This window comes from Homalodisca vitripennis, chromosome 5 (assembly GCF_021130785.1).
Source record: "Homalodisca vitripennis isolate AUS2020 chromosome 5, UT_GWSS_2.1, whole genome shotgun sequence".
In the NCBI taxonomy this organism is placed as follows: Eukaryota; Metazoa; Arthropoda; class Insecta; order Hemiptera; family Cicadellidae; genus Homalodisca; species Homalodisca vitripennis.
Window position 1 is genome coordinate 108308401 of NC_060211.1, and position 23644 is coordinate 108332044.

The 23644-nt window shown below is 32.8% G+C and overlaps 1 protein-coding gene across 4 annotated transcripts in view; it reads left to right on the top strand.

Moving 5' to 3' along the window:
* LOC124362689 (prolyl endopeptidase) overlaps positions 1 to 21628 on the top strand; it is a 56126-nt gene extending 34498 nt beyond the window's left edge. For 3 of the 4 annotated variants that reach the window (XM_046817393.1, XM_046817391.1, XM_046817394.1), the window contains 9 exons: positions 1649 to 1814; positions 6094 to 6294; positions 8641 to 8826; positions 8993 to 9106; positions 12680 to 12828; positions 14186 to 14398; positions 16237 to 16495; positions 18610 to 18678; positions 21482 to 21628. In XM_046817393.1, the coding sequence (XP_046673349.1) occupies positions 1649 to 1814; positions 6094 to 6294; positions 8641 to 8826; positions 8993 to 9106; positions 12680 to 12828; positions 14186 to 14398; positions 16237 to 16495; positions 18610 to 18678; positions 21482 to 21547 (1423 nt within the window). In that variant the 3' untranslated portion in view covers positions 21548 to 21628. Of the gene's footprint in view, positions 1 to 1648; positions 1815 to 6093; positions 6295 to 8640; positions 8827 to 8992; positions 9107 to 12679; positions 12829 to 14185; positions 14399 to 16129; positions 16196 to 16236; positions 16496 to 18609; positions 18679 to 21481 lie in introns of all 4 variants that reach the window. The other variant, XM_046817392.1, reaches the window with a different exon arrangement.
* The last annotated feature ends 2016 nt before the right edge of the window (positions 21629 to 23644 follow it).

Sequence of the window (23644 nt, forward strand, 5' to 3'; positions counted from 1 at the left end):
TCAAGCAGCAATTTACTGAATGAGTAGTGCTTTTGATACAAAGTGAAAGACGAGATGCCATAAATAACATTGACTCTTGTGATAGCCAAGTTTCAGTTGTCTGAGAGGTTAACAAAAATCATAGGTTTTGTGCTGTTTTGCCCAAAAACTTTTACTGTGATCAATTAAAATGCCATTGATATAAAAAGAAACTCTGTATAATATAGGAAAGTATTTCACCAGTCTGGGTGGAATAAAAGAATCATATTTGGTAAAATAAAACATAGGTTTTTCACATTAAAATTTGTATTACGTATAATGTTGACATAAGATTAATTATAATTTTGTTCAGATAATTTTGTAATTTTTGTATACACATACAGTTTGGGCTAGAATTCTTAAAAGTAAACAAGGCAACATTATAATGCATTGTCTAATACTGTAGTCACAGAATATGGTTGTATGCATGGCTGCACAGGCTGTTACTGTATTGTTTGATTTTATGAATTTGTAATGTAAGCCATCTATAACAGTCTGCAACGTGCAACTGTATTTACTGTTGTGGACTCAGATAGGATTCCTGTCAGGAAAAGTACTGTTAATAAATGAGCTTCTTCTTACAAGCTTACATTTTCTTCCCAATCATGCATCATTAGAAGAGTTATTCTTCCCGCTCACAAAGCGATATTGATAAAATATAATAATTAATAATATTTTTAAAACTTGTAAGTGAAACCACACATACAACTATTACTGAAAGCTAAACATCAACTACTGATATCAGTAGAACAGATAAGAGCTGTTGGGATTGAAGTCATTTTCATGGAAATAACCAAAACCAATTCTGCAGTTTTTTATCACTGTTAATTACAGTGGTTTGTATCTACGGTATTGTTTATGGTCAAGTTTCCTTCTTTTATTAACTATCAACACAACAGTGATTCTGAAGGACTTCAAATGAGGACTTCCTCATTTCAGGACATAAATAATGAACTTTTACTTTCCTGATATAATTTAGCTTAACGTTTACTGAAATAAATTTAAAAAACCTTTAACTGCCACCATTTTGGCTAGAGTGGACCTTTTGAGGTTTAAGGCGTTGTCTTCTACTAACAAATCCCTTTAATTTGATGTACAACTTGATCTATGCTTACAATTTAGATTTTCAAAACCTCCTCTGAGGGATGTCCCCCTGATGTGATGAAAACAAGAAAGTGACTTAAAATGTGTAGATTTTAGTATATATTGATAAACTCAACTTCTATTATCTTATCTGTAATCGATTGGCAGTTGGGAAGTTGGTTCCAGACTTTATTTACATCCTGTATAATTATTATGCAGAATTGTAAACAAAATTTTATTTATTTGGTCTAAAAAGTAATTTAGACAAAATTTGTATATTGCTTTATAAGATTATAGTAATCCACATTGCCTTAAAAGAATAGTTATAAGTACGTACATGTCCAGTAGGCCTTCTATGCGTGGTGAGTTTAAAAAAAATTACTGAGAGCTAAAGATAGGATGACTATTTTGGATATTTGATAGTGCACAGACCTACAGCCAAAAAACTTGTAACTGTGGCAAAAATCTTCGAAATACATATCTTCTTAGAAATATAAATTATGTATGTACATTTTCCAAGTATTAAAATTAAATTGTGTGATTTTAGTGGTGCTGAAGTGAGTGACTGTGGGAGATGGTTATTCATCACTCCAAGGAAGGACTGTAAGGACAATCTTCTATATTTTGCAGACCTTCATTCCTTACCTGAAGGAAAAATCACTGGGAAACTAGAATTAGTACCTGTGGTTACAAAATTTGAAGCTGACTTTGAAGTGAGTTATGATTTCATGTGGTATAAGTGAAAGAAGTAGATTGGGACATGTTACTCCAGTTTAATTGATCAAAACATTGTCTTATCTTTGTTTAGAATTTTATTTAATGTACTGTTACTTAATGAAACATTAATTAGCAAGATTTAACTGATTATCTTAATGAGTAATGACGGTTTTGTTTGATTTGGGTATACAGACATGTTATTAGAACAGTGTACTCTCAGAATGTCAGAAGACTGATTGTATATCTTTCCTAAAATATCTTAATTCTGTGTTAATACCAACGACAATGTAAAAAAATAGTAAAATATTGAGATTATGAAAGATAAAGTGTTAGTTAAACATTAGGAAAATATCAATAATGATTACACTTGTTGGATATTATTATAATGAAATTTATAACATTTTATTTTTCTGAGAATAAAAGGAGTATTCAGAAGTGATTTTGACATATTCATAATCTGAACCAAGCAAGAGCTTTTAAAAGAGCATTTAACATCTAAGTTCATACAATTATTCTTGAAATATTTCAGCCTAGCTATGGAGGACTATATTCAGTCAGCAGATGTTGAACTTAAACAATTTTAATTTTTGAAATATATATATATATATATATATATATATATATATATATATATATATATGAGACACCAACTACATAACCCTAAGAACTAATATTGTAGAGGTTTGAATTATTTAGTTTTCAGTCTTGTTTTAATATAATAATAATCTTTTCTTTCCAGTATTCAATATTTCTTGTTTAAAAAAGACGTACTACAAGTGATTTTTCTAAGCAACAATAAAGTTTTATTAAAAAACATTTTTTCTACATTCTTTTTTAGATTCTACATACATTTCTTTATTTTCTATATACAGTACAACCCCGATAAGTCGGCCCCCGTTAACCCGGAAGTCCGGCTAACCCGGACCGATTTTCAATTAAAAAATAAAAAATCAGACAAACATTTCAATAATAAAAACATAATATTTTTGAGTGGTATAGTATCCGTGAATCGATGTTGCATCAGTATTTTATGGGACTGTACGACAGTGAGCGTGTGACTCATGGCACACGGCGGCCGAGTGGCGGTCATTGTCCCGGATTCTCGGAAACAATAACAGACGTGTATTTCCCCAAATTCTCTCCCACGCTACCACCACGCCTGGCCCCTCAGTACCGTTCCTACCTCGCTCCGCTCGCTTGTGCCCGTGTTGTGTGTGTAGTGTACTGTATTGTTTGCTTCTGTTCTGCAATCGTGCTTCAGATAGTGTGCTTCATTTTTGTTGTGCGTTTGTTTTTATCTACGCGATGGCAACAAAACGTAAAAATGTTGTAGTGACAATGGAAAAGAGACTAGAGCCATTAGGTAGGATTGATAAAGGCAAATCTTTAAAAACAATTGCAGCATCTTATGGTGTCGGTACATCTACAGTATTGGATTGGAAAAAAAATAGGACAAAAATCGAAGAATTTTGTTTCAAGATGATAACAAAAGACAGTTTGGGCAATCGGTGCAAAGCTAAGAAAGCTAAAAACGAGACTTGACAACGCTTTGAATGTTTGGTTTTGTGCGGAAAGGGAACGTGGTTTGCCAGTGTCTGGGCCTATCATTCAAGAAAAGGCAATCAAGCTGAATAAACAGTTGCCTGATTGTGAACCAAATTTTACTGCGAGTCAAGGATGGTTGGATAGGTGGAAAAAACGGCATGGTTTTCACCAACTATCTATCACAGGAGAAAGTCTATCTGGGGACAACAGCACTGCTGGTGACTATAAAAACAAGTTTTTGGATTTTGTTAAAGAAGAAAATTTAATGGCAGATCAAATATATAACGCCGATGAGACGGGTCTGTTTTACAGAATGTTGCCGAGCAAAACTTTGGCCTCAAAAACTGAAAAAGGTGCAAAGGGATACAAAAAATGCAAAGACTGATTGACAATAATGGCCTGCAGCAATGCTTCGGGGAAGTATAAATTTCCTCTACTCTTAATAGGAAAAGCGAAAAATCCGCGAGCACTGAAAAACGTAAATCGGGATTCTCTACCAGTTGTCTATAAGTCTCAAAGTAGTGCATGGATGGACAGCAACACTTTTAAAAACTGGTATTTTGAATGGTTTGTGCCAGGTGTGACGAAATATTTAAAAGATTGTGGGTTGCCAATTAAAGCTGTCCTACTAATTGATAATGCTCCTTCACATCCGTCTGCAGATGTGCTGGTCAGTGGGGACATTACCGTCAAGTTTTTGCCGCCTAATGTAACAGCGCTATTACAGCCCATGGACCAGGGGGTTCTCGAGAAAATCAAGAAGGTTTACAGAAGACAGATGCTAAGCACAATCATTGACAATGAAGGAGAACACGGTGTAGTTGAGATTCTCAAAACATTTCATGTGAAAACTGTAATGTACATGATTGCAGAATCTTGGGAACAAGTGACTAGAATCAGCTTAATTAAATCTTGGAAAAAACTGTGGAAGGGTGTATGCGACTTGCCTGAAAATATAATTCAACCAGTGAGGAACTGTAATATGGAAAATGACTCTCCAGACGATGTATAGCCCCAAGGACTTTTGGATATGTTCCAAAATATTGATGGCTGCTCTGAAGTCGATGAAAATGACATTACTCTGTGGTTAGGGGCAGACAATAATGGAGGCTATGAGCCACTTACTGACGAGGAAGTGATCGCGTCGTTTTTACCTGATGCTAATGAATCAGACGCTGAGGAGGCAGACGGGGACATTGAAGATCCAGTGATGAGTCATGGAGATGCAGTAACCAAACTAAACGAACTGATGGTTTATTTCGAGCGGCAGGCAGAAACATCGCCGGCTGAATTGCTCATGTTGAAGAGATGCGGGATCGCAAAGCACGCAAGCGGCAGACGACATTGGCACAACCAAAGCTGACTGAGTTTTTTACCAGGAAATGAACAGTTATAAATATACTGTAAGGATTAATAATAATTAAATGTGTTTATTAATTTTTACCTAATTCTCCGGCTAACTCGGATTTTCGTTAACCCGGATCGGCCACGGTCCCGATTAATCCGACTTATCGAGGTTCCACTGTAGTTACATTGTTTATTTATGACGGCATACCCTTTAAGTTTTGAAATCCCTCTTCAAACAAATTTACTGCCTACTAAATCAGGAGTTTGTGGCCATTCTTACTTCTTCATCATCATTGAAATGCATCTCGCTAAGATGATATTTCAGTTGTTAAAAAAAGGTAGGGACTGTATGGCAGGCGAACCTAAACTTCCCAGCCAAAAGACTCATTTTCTGAGTCTGGATGCAGTGTGAGGCCTTGCATTGTCATGAAAAACCAAGATTACCTTTCTCAGCATGCAGTATCTATTGTTTCAAATCACTCAAAGAAGCCTAGTCGTTGTTGCACAGTAGGCTTCTTTTGATTTGACGGTTGTGTCTCGTACCTAAGTCCACTAGAAAAACACTACACTTGTCTCAGAACACAGATGCTATGATCTTGCATTGTAACATAATAAACTTATGTTTATTAGGAGATAAAAGAGGTAGTATTTTACCATTCCATAGATTGTTGCATGGATTCAGGGTGATATGGGACACCCATTTTTTAATCTTATGACAATTTGACTCAACATCCTTCTTTGTCACAACAATTCAAAAAGGTTAAAGAACTGTCCAATGGCTTTTATTTGTGGTCCTCTGTGAGGAGTTTTAGTATCCGTTGAGAGCACAATTTTCGGATGCAGTATTATAAAGGACAGAACCTTGAGAAAATTCCATGGAAAGTCGTTATCATGAATCTTCATTCCTACGAATCTTCATTTTGACTGCACCTCGACAAACCTTCAGTGATCACAGATGGTCAACATTCTTCATCACTCAAGCTATTCTTGAGTACTCCGACCAATTTATTGCACTATACCTTCACTTGTTGCATTAACATCATACATTTCACAGAGCAAACTGTGAGGATGTGCAGGAAATATGTATTGTTCATTCAAAATACATATCACTCTACATCTCATGTGGGGGATGATTTGATAATCTTAAACATTTTAAAGATGCACTGTGAAGTGTTAAGTTAGCTGCTGAATTGAAAATGGCACATACTTGTGAACAAGAAATGTCAAGATGTGGCATACATGCTTATTGTGGTACATGCCTTGAGTACAAGAGTATACAAAGCAATGAGCCTTATTTAAAAAAAAGTCTTTTGTAGAAGTGTATTGGAGGAGCTTTGCCAAAATAGTCTATTCCCACTGAATGTGATTTAACTTGTTTGTTAGTACATCACCAATGAAGGAGCCATGTGTGTGTTCCGCACCAATAAAGATGCGCCCAATTACCGCCTGATCAAGATAGATATGGGGAACCCAGCGCAGAAAGACTGGGAGACAGTAGTGCCACAACATGCCAATGATGTGCTTGACTGGGCTAGTGGAGCATGCGATGACAAACTTGTTCTCTGCTACATACACGATGTTAAGGTTTGTAACACTTAATCTCTATTATTGCCATGCTATGTCAAGAAGCCATTCTAAAATTTAAAATAGTTAAATGAAAAATACAAAATTGCATCTGTACTAGTAATTATTGAGTTATTAAAAGTTTAAATGTGATATTTTGGTTTAGGAAAATATCGTAACAAGTTTGTAGAGAGTTCTGTAACACTGTATATTTAATTATATGATAAAAACATGTTTTATAATAATTAAAGAAACAACTTTTCTAAAATAGTGTCTACAACAAACTGTTCTTCCAGTGTCAAATATCAAAACAAGGCAAAAGTGACAAACATGTTAAAGTCAAATGTCTCAACAAAGACATTGTACACCAACTAAGATCATACAATTTAACTATATGAAATGTCTAATTCTATTAGCCCTTTCAACCATGTATAATTTAACTTTTTTTAAATAAGTAAAGTTAAAACATGTGGTAATTTTATCATTTATACAATGTAGAGTATATTTTTTTATTTTATATAGTATTAATAAATTACATTAAACTTTTAATGTCGTGAAATATTTGTAAATTGCAAATTTTCTTTTATGTAAAAAAATTTGAATGTAATAACTTAACGTTTCTGAATCACTGATGATTTTAAATTTACCTCTTCATAGTTATAAAACATAAAGTAGATTACGCATCTTTACTATTCAACTGAGTGTTTTTAACAATGGTCTTCATTTAGTTTTAAAAAAAATCTGTGATAAATATCGAACAGATTGTAGTTGTATGGTGATTTTGAGGAATCACTTTCAAAGAAGATTTAACACTGCCATAAAGCACTGATTTATTATTTTCCTCAGCTGTATAGTATAATATTAGCTATTAATATCGCATATGGTAGTTTGCATGTTACATTATGTAATGTTTGAAGTGAAGAATTTATGATTGTCTAAATTAAAATATATATATATATATATATATATATATATATATATATATATATATATATATAGAGAGAGAGAGAGAGAGAGAGAGAGAGAGAGAGAGAGAGAGAGAGTAGTAGTGAGCGCAGTAGCTTAGAAAGTGATAATGAAGATATAGTATGTTTGTGTTCACTGAAGAAGCAAGCAACATTGAAGTTAGTGAATAAACTCGATTTGCAATGGGTTTATCTCCACCCAACTGTGGTGGGTTATCTAGCTACAATTCTGGTTGTTCTCAGAATAGTAGAAGTTTCGTGCCTTATTGAAAGTGTTTGAACCACAAATTACCAAGTATGTATGCTGTTTGAAGCAGTATTTTTAGCATTAACCCAAAAGTTTTGATTCTCAGCAAAAGGTGTATATACAAAGCCAATGTATAAGGTATGGCTGGAAAATAAACAGACTGAAGCTGAAAACAAATTTTACTTACAGATATTTACAATTTGTTATTCTGTGTGTAACAAAGCTGCAAATCGTTTTCTGTAACTCTGTTCATGACTTCCGTTGCTTTTTCTCTTACTGCTTCAACAGTGTCAAATCTCGCTCCTTTCAAAACCGGCTTTAATTTAGGGAATGTGTTTGACGAAAAAACATCTTCACTGATAAAACTTTCTGAGCTAAATTATTGTCCTGGTGAAGGATCTATGACTTGTCTTACCAAAAATTGTTCCATTTCTCTGTACACACTCACGTACGATAGTCAGGACACTAATATAGTAATTATGATTCACTGTTTGCCCCTCTGGTATCTAATCGTTGATGTGCATGATCTCTTTGATATTAAAAAACACAATCATCACACCCTTGAATTTTTATTTCTTTCATTCATGCTTTTATTTGCTGTGGAGAAGCAGAAGATTTCCAAGGTGTTTTGTTTCGGGATCGTAAGTAAAAACCACTTGGAGATTTTCAAAGTTTGAAAAGAAATTTTATGTTCACACATTGTTCCTTCTGGGTACTCAACATTTTTCCGATGCAGAAATTAAAGGTTAACTGCTTATAACTGATGCTACGGACAGAATAAGTATGGGAGCCAGACGAAACTCGAGGAGGATTGGGAAAGAGTATCACGTGACCGGCTGTACAATATTCATCCTTATTGCGTTCGTTCTGGGGCTCCTCTAATACTAATCTGGTTATTTTCTAGCCACACCTCGTATGATGACAGTTCATGTCCTACTGCTTAGTTTAGTTACAAAAGTTAGTCATTACAATTGCAGTTTATTTGCATCAGATTGTTTTTGTAGAAGTGACATGAAAGACTTTTTGTTATTTATAGACTATTACAACAAAATTGTTATAAACACCTTTATAATATATATTAGTATTTAACAATATTTTAGAATTTAATCACAAATGTTATAATGAACTGCTTATAATTATTCTGTTTATCTCTAGAACATCCTTCAAGTACATGATCTCAGGTCCGGGAAGCTGTTGAAAACACTTCCATTAGACATGGGTACAATAACTGGATATTCAGGACGGACCAAGTATCCAGAGATCTTCTATCAGTTCACTTCCTTCCTGAGTCCGGGAGTCATTTACCGATGTGACCTCTCTAAAAGTGAATTTGTGCCTTCTGTAAGTAGCTTATCATGAATAGAATAATATTTAGAAAAAGTAATAAATTTATAATACGTTTTGTGTTGATCACTATGCTATTGAAACTTTAAAAATAACTTATGAAAATAAAAAAAAAATACTCATATAAAATTGTTAATTACATTTAAATGGATGATTTTTGCAGGTATTTAGAGAAATGAAGGTGGCTGGGTTCAACCCATCCCAATACGAGACCAGGCAGGTATTCTACAACAGCAGGGATGGAACCAAAGTGCCCATGTTCATTGTCCACAGGAAGGTATTTTATTGTTCTTTTTTTATAAGCCGAATATCTTTTGCCTCAACTGTTTTTTATACGAAATAATTAACATATCTTAAACATTTTTGCTATTGTCTACATTTTATTTTGTTACTTGACACATGATTAATTTAACCTCCCAATTGTCAGTTAATTAACTTCTATTTGCATGCTGTTTTACATGGTTTTGCAAAGCTGTTCTATAACAGTCCCAAAGTAAACAACAAAATTTCTTATAAATTAAAGTATCGTTAATTTCTTATAATTATATATTTTTCTATAGTATATTTATGAATATTTTAAAAAAAAATAAACTGAGCATTCGTTAAGTCTGTCAGATGAGGAGGTTGGACAAATTTCATATCTGTCAGTCTGTCTGCTCGAACTGATGTGAAATTTTGCATGAAGCTTAATTTCTATATAGTCAAGAGTGAAATATATGATTGTGCATATCCATCCATGGGATTTGGCTGACACAATTTTTCTTTTGTCTGCCGGGGAGATGAAAAGGTTAATTTCTGTGTGATTTTCTGTCTGGCCGCAGGACATCTCAAGAGTGAAATGAGATACAAACTTGTAATTGTCCAGGCAACATTAGTGAAGCCTCTGTTACACTACATGTGGCATACACCTTCCATCTATTAAATTAAACATTTCTTCATCTGTTGTGGAAGACAGTTATGATTTCAGTTTTAGTATAAACTAGCAGTTTCCCGCGGCTTCGCACGCAATTTCCCGTTGAAAACAGTACACTATATTCACTTATTCTTTTTCTATCACATTCTAAACATTGCTGAGATAATTGACAGTCGTTCCTTCGTGAGCCTCTTGGGCGCATTATGAAGGTATGTATCATATTCCTGCCTCTATCTTTCGTGGTTTCTGCTAGGTGTTGATAAGTTATTCAGAACAGTTACTGTATACGGATGAATCTCGGTAAACTAATTAGGTTATAAAGAATCACATTCGGTCTGTTAAAATTAATTTTCTGTCTAAGATATTTCCAGTATTATTTTAGGAGTGTGCCTTCAAGAAAATGTATCAAAGAAACCAAGTTTCGATCATAAAGTGTCTTCTTTCGGCTCTTTTCATTTACCTTCGATGTAACCAAATTCAATTACCTTATGTGCAAACATTCACGGGTTTGTACAGAGTGAGTTTTATGTCCTGGCACACCTGGATATAATTTAAACGGCCCGAGATATCTATGTGAAACCTTGACCCTACCTATTATAACATATTTTTTTAATTTTTAAAGTTGTTGAAAATTTTGCCCCCCTTTTCTAAAGGGGGGCAACTAAAAATTTTCAAATACAAACCCCTATCACGTGACCCCTCATTTTAAAGGGAATAAAAAAAGAAATCCAATAATGCAAACTAGAGGTCTAACTAGAGGTCTCTACGTTTATTTGAACAGATTTTATGACAAATTTACAATAATAAAATCAGTAACTATCTTGTTTTGTTTATCGTAACATGAGTCAACACTAACGCAAATTCTAAAAACAGTTACCTGTTTTAATGTAGCAGGTGTTCAAACTGTTCACCTTCGGCTGTTTGACAGTGTGCTAGACGTGTGTAAAAACTTGAGACATGATAGGGGTTTGTATTTGAAAATGTTTAGTTGCCCCCCTTTAATCAATTGTAAATTTGTCATAAAATCTGTTAAAATAAACGTAGAGACCTCTAGTTTGCATTATTGGATTTCTTTTTATATTCCCTTTAAAATGAGGGGTCATATGATAGGGGTTTGTATTTGAAAATTTTTAGTTGCCCCCCTTTACCCCCCTTTAGAAAAGGGAGGCAAAATTTTCAACAACTTGAAAAATTAAAAAAAAATGTTATAATAGGTAGGGTCAAGGTTTCACATAGATATCTCGGGCCGTTTAAATTATATCCAGGTGTGCCAGGACATAAAACTCACTCTGTATAATGAGGTTGTTTTCATAATAGCGTTTAATAGTATTTTCTTTGAATTAAATAGTTTATTGATCATTGATGCAATCTGAATTTAAAAACACTACTGATCAAACACTTTACAATAAAAATGTTTTAAATTTTAAATGTAAACAAATGTTTCTGCCTCTTTGATGAACTTCAGCTGAAAGTATTATCAGCTGTTAAGTATCAGTTCGCTTTGTATTACGTGTCGTAGCGCAGTCTGTCGGATCCAATATAAAACACACCAACATCAACAACAATTTATAATTAAAAAATTAATGAAATAAACTATTAAAATTGGACCAAATACCTCTCTAAAAGTATGCCTATGTTACTTCCAGGAACGTGTAGAATCACTGTACAAAATTTCACGATGTTTCCTGCATTGGTTCCAGAGTTATAACGGAACATACAAACAAACATTCGCATTTATATATATAGATTTTGTAAACAACAATTTCACAACAATATAAAATTTTTTAAATTTATGTATTATTAAGTAAAAAATATATAATATATTTCTAAGATGTATATACACAAGTCTATACATCTTAGAAATTTTATAGACTATAGAAATTCTTAGAAATAAATTAAATCAAGTTTTGTAGTAAATCTAACCATATGTTTTTCTCAAAATGTCTTCAATTTGTATGGTAAATGATACATTCACAAATAGATCTCAAACAAAAAGATCTCAAATCCAGTTCCCAATCTCATAAAACAATTCTTGACTTTTAAATCCTAAACTATTAGGTCCTATCCTAATCAAACTTAGGTTAATAAATGCTAATTTATTAACGTAAGTTTGATTAATATAAAATCATTTCTGTCATTCCCTAACCTTTAGAGACTGCCAGATAACACAAAAAGTAATCTAAAAATACCACCCCATTTTAAATGTATGTGCAGAGAGATTCAGAAAAATGGCTGTATTTTATGAACTAATTTATATCAACATGCCATTTACTTGAAAAATACGGGTATATGTATTTTAAATCTACAGAATTTCGGACATTTTCCATCGTTATATGTTGCAAAAGGTATAACATGTTTCGAGGATTGGAATCTATCCTCTTCGTCTGGTGGGGGAATATTAATTTATACAAAAATAAGAATAAGAGTTCACACATGCCCAAAAGCTACTTGGAGTCCAGTGCAGGCGTTGTCACTGCACAGGATGCAAGTCACGAGTACAAGAATTCTAGAGCACAATCACACATCACATCAGCAGAGGCGAAAGTGGGATGAATACCTGTGACTTACGCTCAGGCCTTGCATCCTGTGCTGTGACAATGCCTGGACTGGACTCCAAGCCGCTTTTGGGTATGTTTGAAGCCTTTTTCCCTTCTTTTCTTTTTTATGTTCTTTTAATACCTCCCTCCCCCCTCCTTATTGACAAAATGAGGATAGATTCCAATCCTTGAAACATTGTGTTATTACTTTTGTAATATATAACAATGGCAAATGTCTGAAATCCTGTTATCATTTCAAACCTTTCATCCTCAACAACAAACTTTAAACAAGGAATACACCTCTAGTTGCAGTCTTTTTGAAGGCTAAGATTGAATTGTGTGTAAAGAATTCACAACATAACCCTAGCTTTAATATTTAAAATTGACAATTGTTTCGTAGGGTATTGTGAAGGATGGGAAGAATCCTGTGCTGCTCTACGGGTATGGAGGATTCAATGTCAGTCTTCAGCCGTCCTTCAGTGTGACCAGATTGGTGTTCATCCATCATCTCAATGGTGTGCTAGCTGTGCCAAATCTTAGGGGTGGAGGGTAAGGATTATATAAATATATGCCTCTTATTATAAATTACATTACCGACCCAAATCAAATTTGTAGCTTACCCTTCATTTCAATATTACTTTATACTCAAATCTTAGACAAGTCAGAGAAAGGTAATCTTTCCCCATCTGGGGAAAGACAGTGAATAAAAAACTAACAAGACTCTCCTAAACTGGTCACTAGAAACGTTACACTTAGTCACTATTGAGTTACTATAATTTATGTGCATAACATTTCCAGTGCTCTATTTAGGAAAAATTTTAAATATTTTACTTTATGTACATACTAAATTTGTATTTGTTTTTTATGAAACAAATAAAAAGTGATCAACTAGAGCACAAAACAATACGAAAATGTATTTCTTGTTTTGTCTACAACGATCACTTAATATTACTTGATCAAAATTAATTTTAAATGACTGCAAGATAAAACCACATGAAGGGCTAATAATATGTCCCGTACATTATATGGACATCAAACCATATAATGTAGTTGTTGAAGTTGGTGTGACCTTGAAACATCAAATTTTGTACCAACTTTTGATCATTTAAAAATTTGTATTTGAGGAAAAATTACTTATTTAAAAATTTTGTATGTTATTGTAAAACACATTTAATTTGTTTTAAGTAGGTACAGTTTCTTCACAGTTAGATATACTAATTCGTTTTATGTACACTAACATTTTGAAATTAATACACACCATTTTATGTTCACAACATACCAGAGGCTTAAGTTTTGTCAGTTTACATCAGTGCTTTTAACACTTTTGATATGTTAAACTTTTTGAGACAAAATATTTACAAAAACGTTAGAAATATATAGAGTTTAATATATATTTACATTATGTGTACATATCAGCTCTTCACAAGTGGATTAAAGTTACTGTCACTTTCACCATTATTGTCAAAAATGGAAACTTACTGTAAGATACATAACGGCAAGTATCTTATATTTACTTTCATTGTGATATTCATCTTCAACAACTCTCTGTTGTGTTTTCAATGAAGATGATTTTTAGTGATCCATAATAATAAGAGAAAGCAAAATGACTAAATGCAAAATTAACTACTCGATTTAAACAAAATCAACAACAAATTTAAGTCCCAAAACAACTGACTCAAGCGAGAAAATAAACAAATCGTATTATTTTATGACTTCATATCTTTCTATTATCAAATGTCAGGTGCAATTGGACGTTTGTACTTTTGACAAAACCGGATGTTGGCACTAAAAAGGTTTTTAATAACTCATTACAATTCCTTCAGCTATTTAACTATTGAAATAAATATATAATCATTTCCAAATGATTTAACTTTTCTTGCAACTCAGTGGATTGTTGTAATTACAGGGAGTATGGAGAGAAATGGCATGACTCTGGACGGTTGTTTAACAAGCAGAACGTGTTTGATGACTTCCATGCAGCTGCAGAGTTCCTGATTAAAGACGGCTACACCAGCAGCGAGCACCTGTCCATCCAGGGTGGCTCTAACGGGGGCTTGCTAGTGGCTGCCTGCATCAACCAGCGGCCAGATCTGTACAAAGCTGCTGTGGCCCAAGTGGGGTGAGTTCTGATTTGTTCTTGTTTATACAGTTACCGTACAGTTCTTTGTTTGTAGGTAGGTTGCATTTTTTATCTACATATCATTGCTGTTATGAGTTACAAAGTCACATAATACACCATTGACATTCACTCTGGAGTGAAGTTAGATCAGTGTTCTATACAGGGTGATTCAAAAATTAATATCAGGGTTTTAGTGTTTGTCCATTTAACAAATCGAAAATGATGCACCAAAAGAAAAAGCAACTCAAACAGTTTTTGTTTCTTCTATAATATTGTTCTGTGTGAATTAAATTTGTCATGCAGCACACATCTGGTCATCATGTGAGTTCTTCTTATATGTTTGCTAGTGTTTCTGGAATAATTGTTGCGACTGCTTCAATCCTGTTTTTCAAGTTGGGTACACCAGCTGATAGAGGAGGAACATACACATGATCCTGGATTAAACCACAAATCTAAAAATTGCTTGACATCAGCGTATTAGATCAGGTGGATGTGGAGAGCATGCCAAACAGCCATGTTATTCAGTTTCAGTTGGCCATCCAGTGCTTGAGTACATCATCGTTTAATCAATGGTGTACTTTGTCGATCAATCAATCAATCAACATTTTTTATTGCCATAAAATAAAGATCATATACAAAGTCTCATTACAGCTTTCATTATAAATATAGCCAAGTCAGTTATAAAACTTAGATTAATTATATCTTAAGTTACGCAAACATAAACCACAATACTCAAATACAGCCAGTGGCATTGGGGAATTTAAAATAAAATGTTTTTTTATTGGAAGAACTCGTCCACTGCATAAAATGGGTTATCTAACAGCAATAAGTAATATTTATTCAAAAATATTTTTTTATTGTACTTTAGGACTAAGGGTAACAAATGGTTGTACACCCTCAATGCAATAACAGAATGGCTTTCAAGAGTTTTGCTCAATCTATTAAAATTAATAGATGCAGCATTTTTATTCCTAGTATTGTGGGAGTGTTTTATACTGCTAGGCTTTACTAATTGAGGATTTTGAAAGATATATTTCATAAGATCAAAAAGATACAGGTTTATTATGGTCTGAATTTTACAAATAGTAAAACCTGTCATGCAGATGAGGTTGTGCACCAGGTTTTGTTTGAGTTATTTTTAAACATAACTAACTCTTAATGAATAAATTATAATTGTAAGTCAAATGGTATAACTGCTACAGTGTCTCAAAACTCTGATATTCATTTTGAAATAAGGGGTATATCTGTTTTTTTATCTGATTTGGAATTAAGTGGTACTCTAGGTATAGCTCTCTTTTGTATATTGGTAGCTTGTTCTGATAAATTTTGATACCTCTGTTTGAAGAGTACAATATTAATGACAATAATATTGTCTTTTTGTTCTACACAGTGGTCATCTCAGATCATGGAGATTTCTAGTAGTTTGGGACTCATGTAAGCAATATTCATTAGAGGTTCTTCACTACTAAATTACTCCAGTTATATACGATGGGTGTATGTCCATGCACAACACACGATACGTAGGATGGATTAACTGTCCTTCCTTTCAGTATAATTTTTTTCTGGTATAATTTTACAAGTGTTTTCTATTTACACTGGTGGAAATAATAAAGATGTGTTAAATTAGTTAAAGGAGTAGAATAAACTTGTGATTGATGAGATTTGATAATAAAATCTGTGTGGGGATCATTAGTTGTTGGGCTGAACTGATGTATGGTGTGTGTTATGAAGGGTGCTGGACATGCTGCGGTTCCACAAATTCACCATAGGCTGTCTGTGGGTATCCGACTACGGCAGTTCTGATGATTCCAAACTGATGTATGATGTGTGTTATGAAGGGTGCTGGACATGCTGCGGTTCCACAAATTCACCATAGGCTGTCTGTGGGTATCCGACTATGGCAGTTCTGATGATCCCAAACACTTCAACTATTTGCTCAAGTACTCTCCCCTCCACAACATCAAGGAGCCAGAAGGGGATGCTCAGTACCCTGCCACTCTGCTGATGACAGCTGACCACGATGACCGGGTTGTGCCCCTCCACTCGCTCAAGTTTGTGGCCACCCTCCAACACGCCCTTAAAAACAGTAACAAACAGGTACACTGACAAGAACCTATTTACATTACATATCAACATCTTTAAGTATTGATCAATAATTTCTTTACTTCAGGAGGGGAATGAAGTTACGTGTGGGGTTTTCTAGTGAAAATTGACCCTGTGAGGAATATTGGCGTTCTGGAACATCATTATGTGTTCTTAAGAGTAAGAGTTTTGAAACTATAAAACCAAAATAATATCAAAGTAATGTTTTATTTTTATATGAATCTAATTAATATTATCTAAATCAATAAAAAGTATTTCTTGGTTGTTGACAGGAAAGTGTGCATAGTTGTTATATGTTAGGAAAAGCTGTCTACTGTCTCCTCCCAGTACAACTGTACAAGGGTTAATGCTAGAATCAAAATCTCCACGCTTCACCCCCCTGTTGTACTCTCTCCTAATTATTCTAAATACAGAAGCATACAGCTTTGTTTCCTGTTATTAATAATCCTAAAAAAATTTCAATCATTCTTCAATTGAACTAACAAGGAATTATAAAAACCTTGTTTACAGAAATATTAAACATATGATGTGCTGAAACGTTGCTGGTATATTTTAGGCAAATTAGATAATGATTTTCTAGAATGTCAATACTATGAAGTAGCAAATACATTTGTAGAAGAAAGACTTAAAAATGGATCAGATATTATGAAACTTATTTTATAAATTGTTGTGTGTGTGTGTAAATATACACACGAGAGGGTGGTCTTAAAAGTTTCCAACCTTAACGTGAAGATGGCAGCACTCGTAAATAAAAGCTACTGAATTTCGCTCTTCATCTATTGAAAGTTACTAAACCAAGTTTCAGCCAGAGTAGACATACAGTTTTTATGTAATAGTCGTTAAAGTGAGTTGGTGTGAGTTTTTTTGTAAAAATTTACAAAATCGAGTATCGAGCTGTCATAAAATATTTGTATTTGAAAGGCAATATGCCTTCACAAATCAAAGAAGAGTTGGATTCTCTGTATACGGACTTTGCACCATCATTTACTACACTGAAATTTTGGGCTGCTGAATTTAAACATGGCCGTAGAGACAATGAACATTTGGTACATCCAAAAACTGCAACTACTGATGAAAACATCGCCAAAGTTCACAAAATGGTGCTAGACAATTACCAAATTAAAGTGAGAGAGATAGCAGAGGTTATTAACATGTCAAAAGAACGTGTTTGCCACATATTAAAGAAACATTTATGTATGAGAAAGTTATCTGGGCGTTGGGAGCTCACGTTAGACCAAAAATGTGTTAGAATGAACATTTCCAACTCTCTTTTGGTGCAGTTTAGGTGAAATAGATCTGAGTTTTGGTGCTGATTAATTACTGTAGATGAAAGAAAGTTGGATACACCATTATACGCCTGAAACAAAAATACAGTCCAGACAGTGGACTGCAAACGGGAAATCAGCTCTCCAAAAAAGCAAAATCTGTTTTTTGGCTGGGAAAGTGATGCTGACTGTTTTTTTGTATAGTTATTGAGTTATCTTAATCGAATATCTTCAAAAAGGAGCATACCATGCATCATTACTTGACAAGCTGAAGGCTGAACTTGCAGAATGACTGCCACATTTGCAGAAAAAGAAAATCCTGTTTCTCCACCGTCTCACACCTCAGCGGTTGCCATGGCGAAAATCCATGAATTTGGTTTTAACTGCTTGACCGTCTGCCTTACTCACCAGATATAGCCCCAAGCAACTTCTTTTTGTTCCCTCATCTAAAAATTGCACTTGTAGGACAAGGATTTTAGTCAATTAAAGAGGCAATTACCCTCGTGAATAATTACTTTGCAGATAAAAATACCGAGTACTATTTGGATGGGTTACAGAGATGAGAGCATTGCTGGGAAAAGTGTGTATAGTTACAAGGAGACTATGTTGATCAATTTTTTTAATTTCAAAAAATTTCTTGTATTTTTGTTAGGTTGGAAACTTTTCATGTCACCCTCTATATCATTTATTAATTTAACAGTGAAATAAATAATTTAAGATTAGTGATTTAGAATTTTAATGAGAAAAATATATAAATACAAATATTTAATTGGTGTTCTGAATCATATTAATTATTTTATAAATAGTTTGGTTCTGTTATTGAAAAATGTACATGTGTTTCAGACAAATCCCATATTGATTCGTGTTGAAACAAAAGCTGGCCATGGAAATGGAAAACCTACAGCCAAAGTTGTAAGTACTTCACTATTGATAGTACTACTCGAGTGTAACACTGAGTGCTGTATCTGAAAACATGACGCTTTATAAAACACAGGACATTTTTAGTAATTTTCATAAAATGTCACTCTGAAAATATATATGTATATGAAACCTTTTTTATACCACCTACATTTGAAAAGTGTCAAATATCTCGTATATACTGTATTTGTAGAGGATCTTATAGCTTTCAAAAATTTCAGCACTGTTTTGCTCAGTTTATAGAACTTTGCCTATGGATTAACATACATAAAAAACGTTGATATGAAAGAAATAAAAAAAATATCTACAAGGACAGTAAACTGTATAATTAATACTCTTAGCTGACATCTATAAAGAAAGAAAGAAAGTTGCTACATCATTCTGATTATACGTTCGATATGTGCTGTATCTCCATAATAGAAGAGAAATTTACTTTTTTCACTGTATAGTACAAATTTTATTTGCACTAGAAATAATGTTTCTTCTTGATTGTTTTGTTTCATCACAAATGAAACGTTAGTTATAAATTTCATTTTATAATAAAAAGGTTGTGGTTATCTATACAATAGAATATTAGTATTTTATGCTAATAGAAAATATTGTTATTCCTATATTTCGGTATATGAAGAGTTAATAATATAAAAGTTGTTATATAGTAAGCTTGATTTCTGTAACTTTCTTATTCTAAAAAACGTATTCTTAAAAGCTTTTAAAAGTTATTTATATATATAACTATTTTCCATTTTTTTCAATGCAGTACATAATGAAAAGGCTATCTAACAAGTGTTGAGGTTATTAATTATGTAACAGAAATTTCACTTTGGTATATGTATGAATGTTTAAAATTGTTGCAGATTTGTTAAACTATGAAAATAAAGGCTTATACAAATTACTACTAATCGTGCTTAATTAATTTTAGATTTAGAAGTAGGGTGTAATCAAAAAGTAATAGGACTGGTTTTCTGTAGACCAGGTAAACCGACGGAGGGAGTCAAACTGGCTGTTTGGGTTTGTGAAGTGTTCATCTTCATGAACAGAATGTAACTCTCCAGTCAGTGAACCTTAAGCTTTTAGCAGGTTTTATTTCTGTAGGCCAAGCAAACCGACAGAGGGGAGTTTGACTGGGAGGGTGGAGTGGGGATGTGAAGAGTTCACCTTCACAATCAGAATTTAACTGTCCATAGTCAGTAAACCTTTAGCTTTTAGCAGGTTTTATTTCATGTGACAGTTGCAATATTGGGGAATGCAAAGTCTTTACTTAATTCATCATACAAAATACTTTTTGGCATTCCTGATTGTAGACTATGTTTGTCCAATGAATTTTGAGGGCCAAACACATAAAACACGGATCTGTTTCAGAAATAGATCTGTTTCAGAAATAGATCTGTTTCAGAAATTGTTGGTTTACTGGACCATTTCGCTTTGAACCTTTTTCAATCAAATTGGTTTTACCCTTATATCCCCTCATCTTGCATTTATTTTAGCATAATTATTTTCAGTGAAAAATAAATTTTTAGCAAACTAATAGTTATAAAAATACATACCATTACTATATTTTATAGCAGTTTATTATGTTTTTAATTGATTGTATCAAGCTTTTAAAAAACGATACTTTAAGTTTTGTATTTTAACAAGGTATGATATATTTGTAAACACTGCAGAATGAAGACCAAGATCTTTGAGCAGGTGTTACAGTGGTAAGATGTTTTAACTTGTATGTCGGACAGCATCTGACATTGTAGGGACATTCCTTCATTTACTGGTGGTCTGTAATGTTTCCGATTGGTGCTGTAATCATACACCTGGTGCATTCTCGGGAACTAATTTATGACAGCTGGAGAACGATTGTCATCTGCTGGCTTTTGTTATAGTCAGTCTCCTAGCCTATTTTAAAACGCATTCATGTACGTAAATTAATATGTCATTACCAAGTACTTCTTTTTATTCTGATTTAGAAGTTATTTTCTAGTTAAAGAATGATGATTATTCTTGTACTGACGAAAATATACAAAGTGATGTTCTTCAAACACTGGAAAACGTAATAGACAGTGACAATGATGTTAGTCTAGACTTAGGCCCAACAGTAAATAGCCCAACGATGTTGGTGATTATGGATTGATCAACAGTTGGTCTGTTTATGAAGGACCATTTTTCTCATATTCCTTAAACATTGTTAGGTAGGAAATGACCTAACATATTTGAATACCTATTAGTCCCTTAGAATACAGAGTGACCACAGCACCAATCGGAAACATCATCACAGACTGGTGGAGAATGAAGTAAAAGTCATTACAATGTTGGACAATGTCCGACGTAGGAGTCATAAGGGTTAAACACTGTTAAAACAAAATAAGTAAATAACACTTTATAACTATTTCTTATTAAAATGAAAAACATTAATCCAAATTGAAACATACATAATAATTAGTCTCTGTAGGAAAATATAATTATCCCATTTCCTAATGAGACGGATGAATATCCTTGTAAAAAATCATTTACAATTAAAGTTGTGTTCTGTAAAAATATGCTCATGCAAAAATGAGAAGGCTCTTCAAAATGAGATAAAATTGCATTTTAATATTTTTAGAATCCTGTCAGTCATGCAGGCAGGTATTTAAATATTGCTCTCCCCTATATTATTATCCTTTTATTTTGGAACTATTATTTTTACCTGGGTTTCCAGCCATTTGCCTGTGTTAAGGAACTTGAAGACTGAATTTATTGGCTGCACTGCCGCAGGATTTTTGTGCAATTCTTTAGTATGTACTCACAAATTAAATTAATTGATTTGTTACAGATTGAAGAAAGTACAGATGTGTTATGCTTCCTACAGTTAACTCTGGGATTGAAATTTAAGGACTAATTGAATTCCAGTTAACACACACTAACTGTCTTACTCACTATCTTCTGTATATGCTTTAATAAAAAAATTTGTAATGTCCAATGTGTGTTTTTGTTATTAATCCTATTCATAATTTGATTCATTTGTGTAAAAAATAATATTGGTAAAATATTGCCCAATTATTAACATTAGTAAGGCAATAATCATTTCACTTGGCTCAAAACTTTTAAATGTAAATTCCCAGTAAATGACACCTTATTTGAAAGGTCTTGATAAAAAAATAACAGTGGAAACTAGAGCTTTCTATCTCAATCCAGCCCAAAGACAAAAACTCTAGTTTTGTGTGTTTTATATATATATATATATATATATATATATATATATATATATATATATATACATACACGTATGAACATTCATAAAATCTGTATAATGGCAATAGCCTAATTTAATTTTTCAAAAAACATTGATTCACAAAATGTACTTGGTCTGCAGAGACTCGAACCTGGACTTTTTGCGATTAAATTTGGTATTTTGCCCTATCTGTCGCATATGGATTTAAATAACTAAACTAACATATAATCAGAATATTAAATACTTGTCAAATGACTTTTATTTACATTCATTAAATTTGTATAAATGGCAATAGCCTAAGCTCATTTTTCAATAAACGTTGAATCACAAAAAGACTTTGTCTTTTTAATAGACTCAATGGTATCTACATCTGCTGTTATTATATTTTTTTGCTTAAAATTCATGCAACTGCTTGCCAAATAACTGATTTTCTTCAAAATAATTTAACAATTGTATGTAAACAGCATATTGAAAGATTTTTGAAAAAAACAGGGAGTGTTGAGTATTTCCAACAATATTTGTGGAAATATAATAATGACTTGGTGAGAATATATTTTCTAAAGACAAAATTGATTCTGTACGCACCTACATTCATGTAGATATGTGTGGAAAATTAAGTTATATTTAAAAATACAAATGTTGGTTTAAATATTTAATGGAATAATATAATTATGAATAAAACTATACTATATATTTTTAGGAAAGTATAATTTCACAGTAAAGATACTTTTACAGATTTGAATAGTTTTAAAATGATACAAATTGTCATACTTTTTTGCCATACATTTTTTTGAACATTTTAAAACGTTACACACTGAGATTATATTTTTATCAATCATAAAAATTAAACCCTAGTTGTTATAGTGTGTCTATATATGTTTTTAATAAAATACATTTTGTATATTAGGAGGTTATAATGCATTAAAGATTTTAACAGTAAATCAACAAAAATATGGCATTAAATGCCTATTAGAAATCTAAAAATATTGTATCTATTTTTAAATTTCAATGAGTATTTTTTTATCATCTTCCTAATAAAATGCACTTTGACAATAACATAATGCAATAATTTATTGCCTTAATGATGTTAATGATTTTTTTTTCTTGTACCATAATACATTGTAATGGAAGAGCAGAAATAATGTACAATATTGCAAATTAGACCACTGTTCTGTTGTGCAGTTTGATGTACATCCTGACTGTCAAACTATTGCTGAATGTACAATGATATACGATAACATCTCCTAGTTGTGTAACTGTACCTATGTCACTTGTTGCAGTGGGTAGATAAAGAGCAAGCTATTGTGACTGAGTAATTTGGTATTCTACCTGTGATGTGTCTTTTGTTGTGGAATTGTGTATGTTAACGGAATATTATTTATATTCAGTTGTAATTTTAAAAAGTGTCTAAACTGAAAAGTGAAATCATTTATAATGGCTACATTATATAGCAATCCAAGTCAAAAATGACCCGTCAGCAAATCCAGGATACAATAAGAGACTGCAAACTTAAACAAAAGTTGTTGAAATCGAGTCTTGAGTATTCATAAAAGTGAAATGCAATAACGGATTTGTGCTTGGAATGACAGATTTCTTTACAACTTTATTGTAAGTATCCAACAACAACGTTCTAATACTCACAACTTTACCATAAAACTGTACTGGTTTATGTTTATTATTAAAAAAACCATTAATTGGAAAACATTATGGTGCATTTTACTCCATGAAATTTGGCTGATCATTAGCAAATATGTTTTACATTGT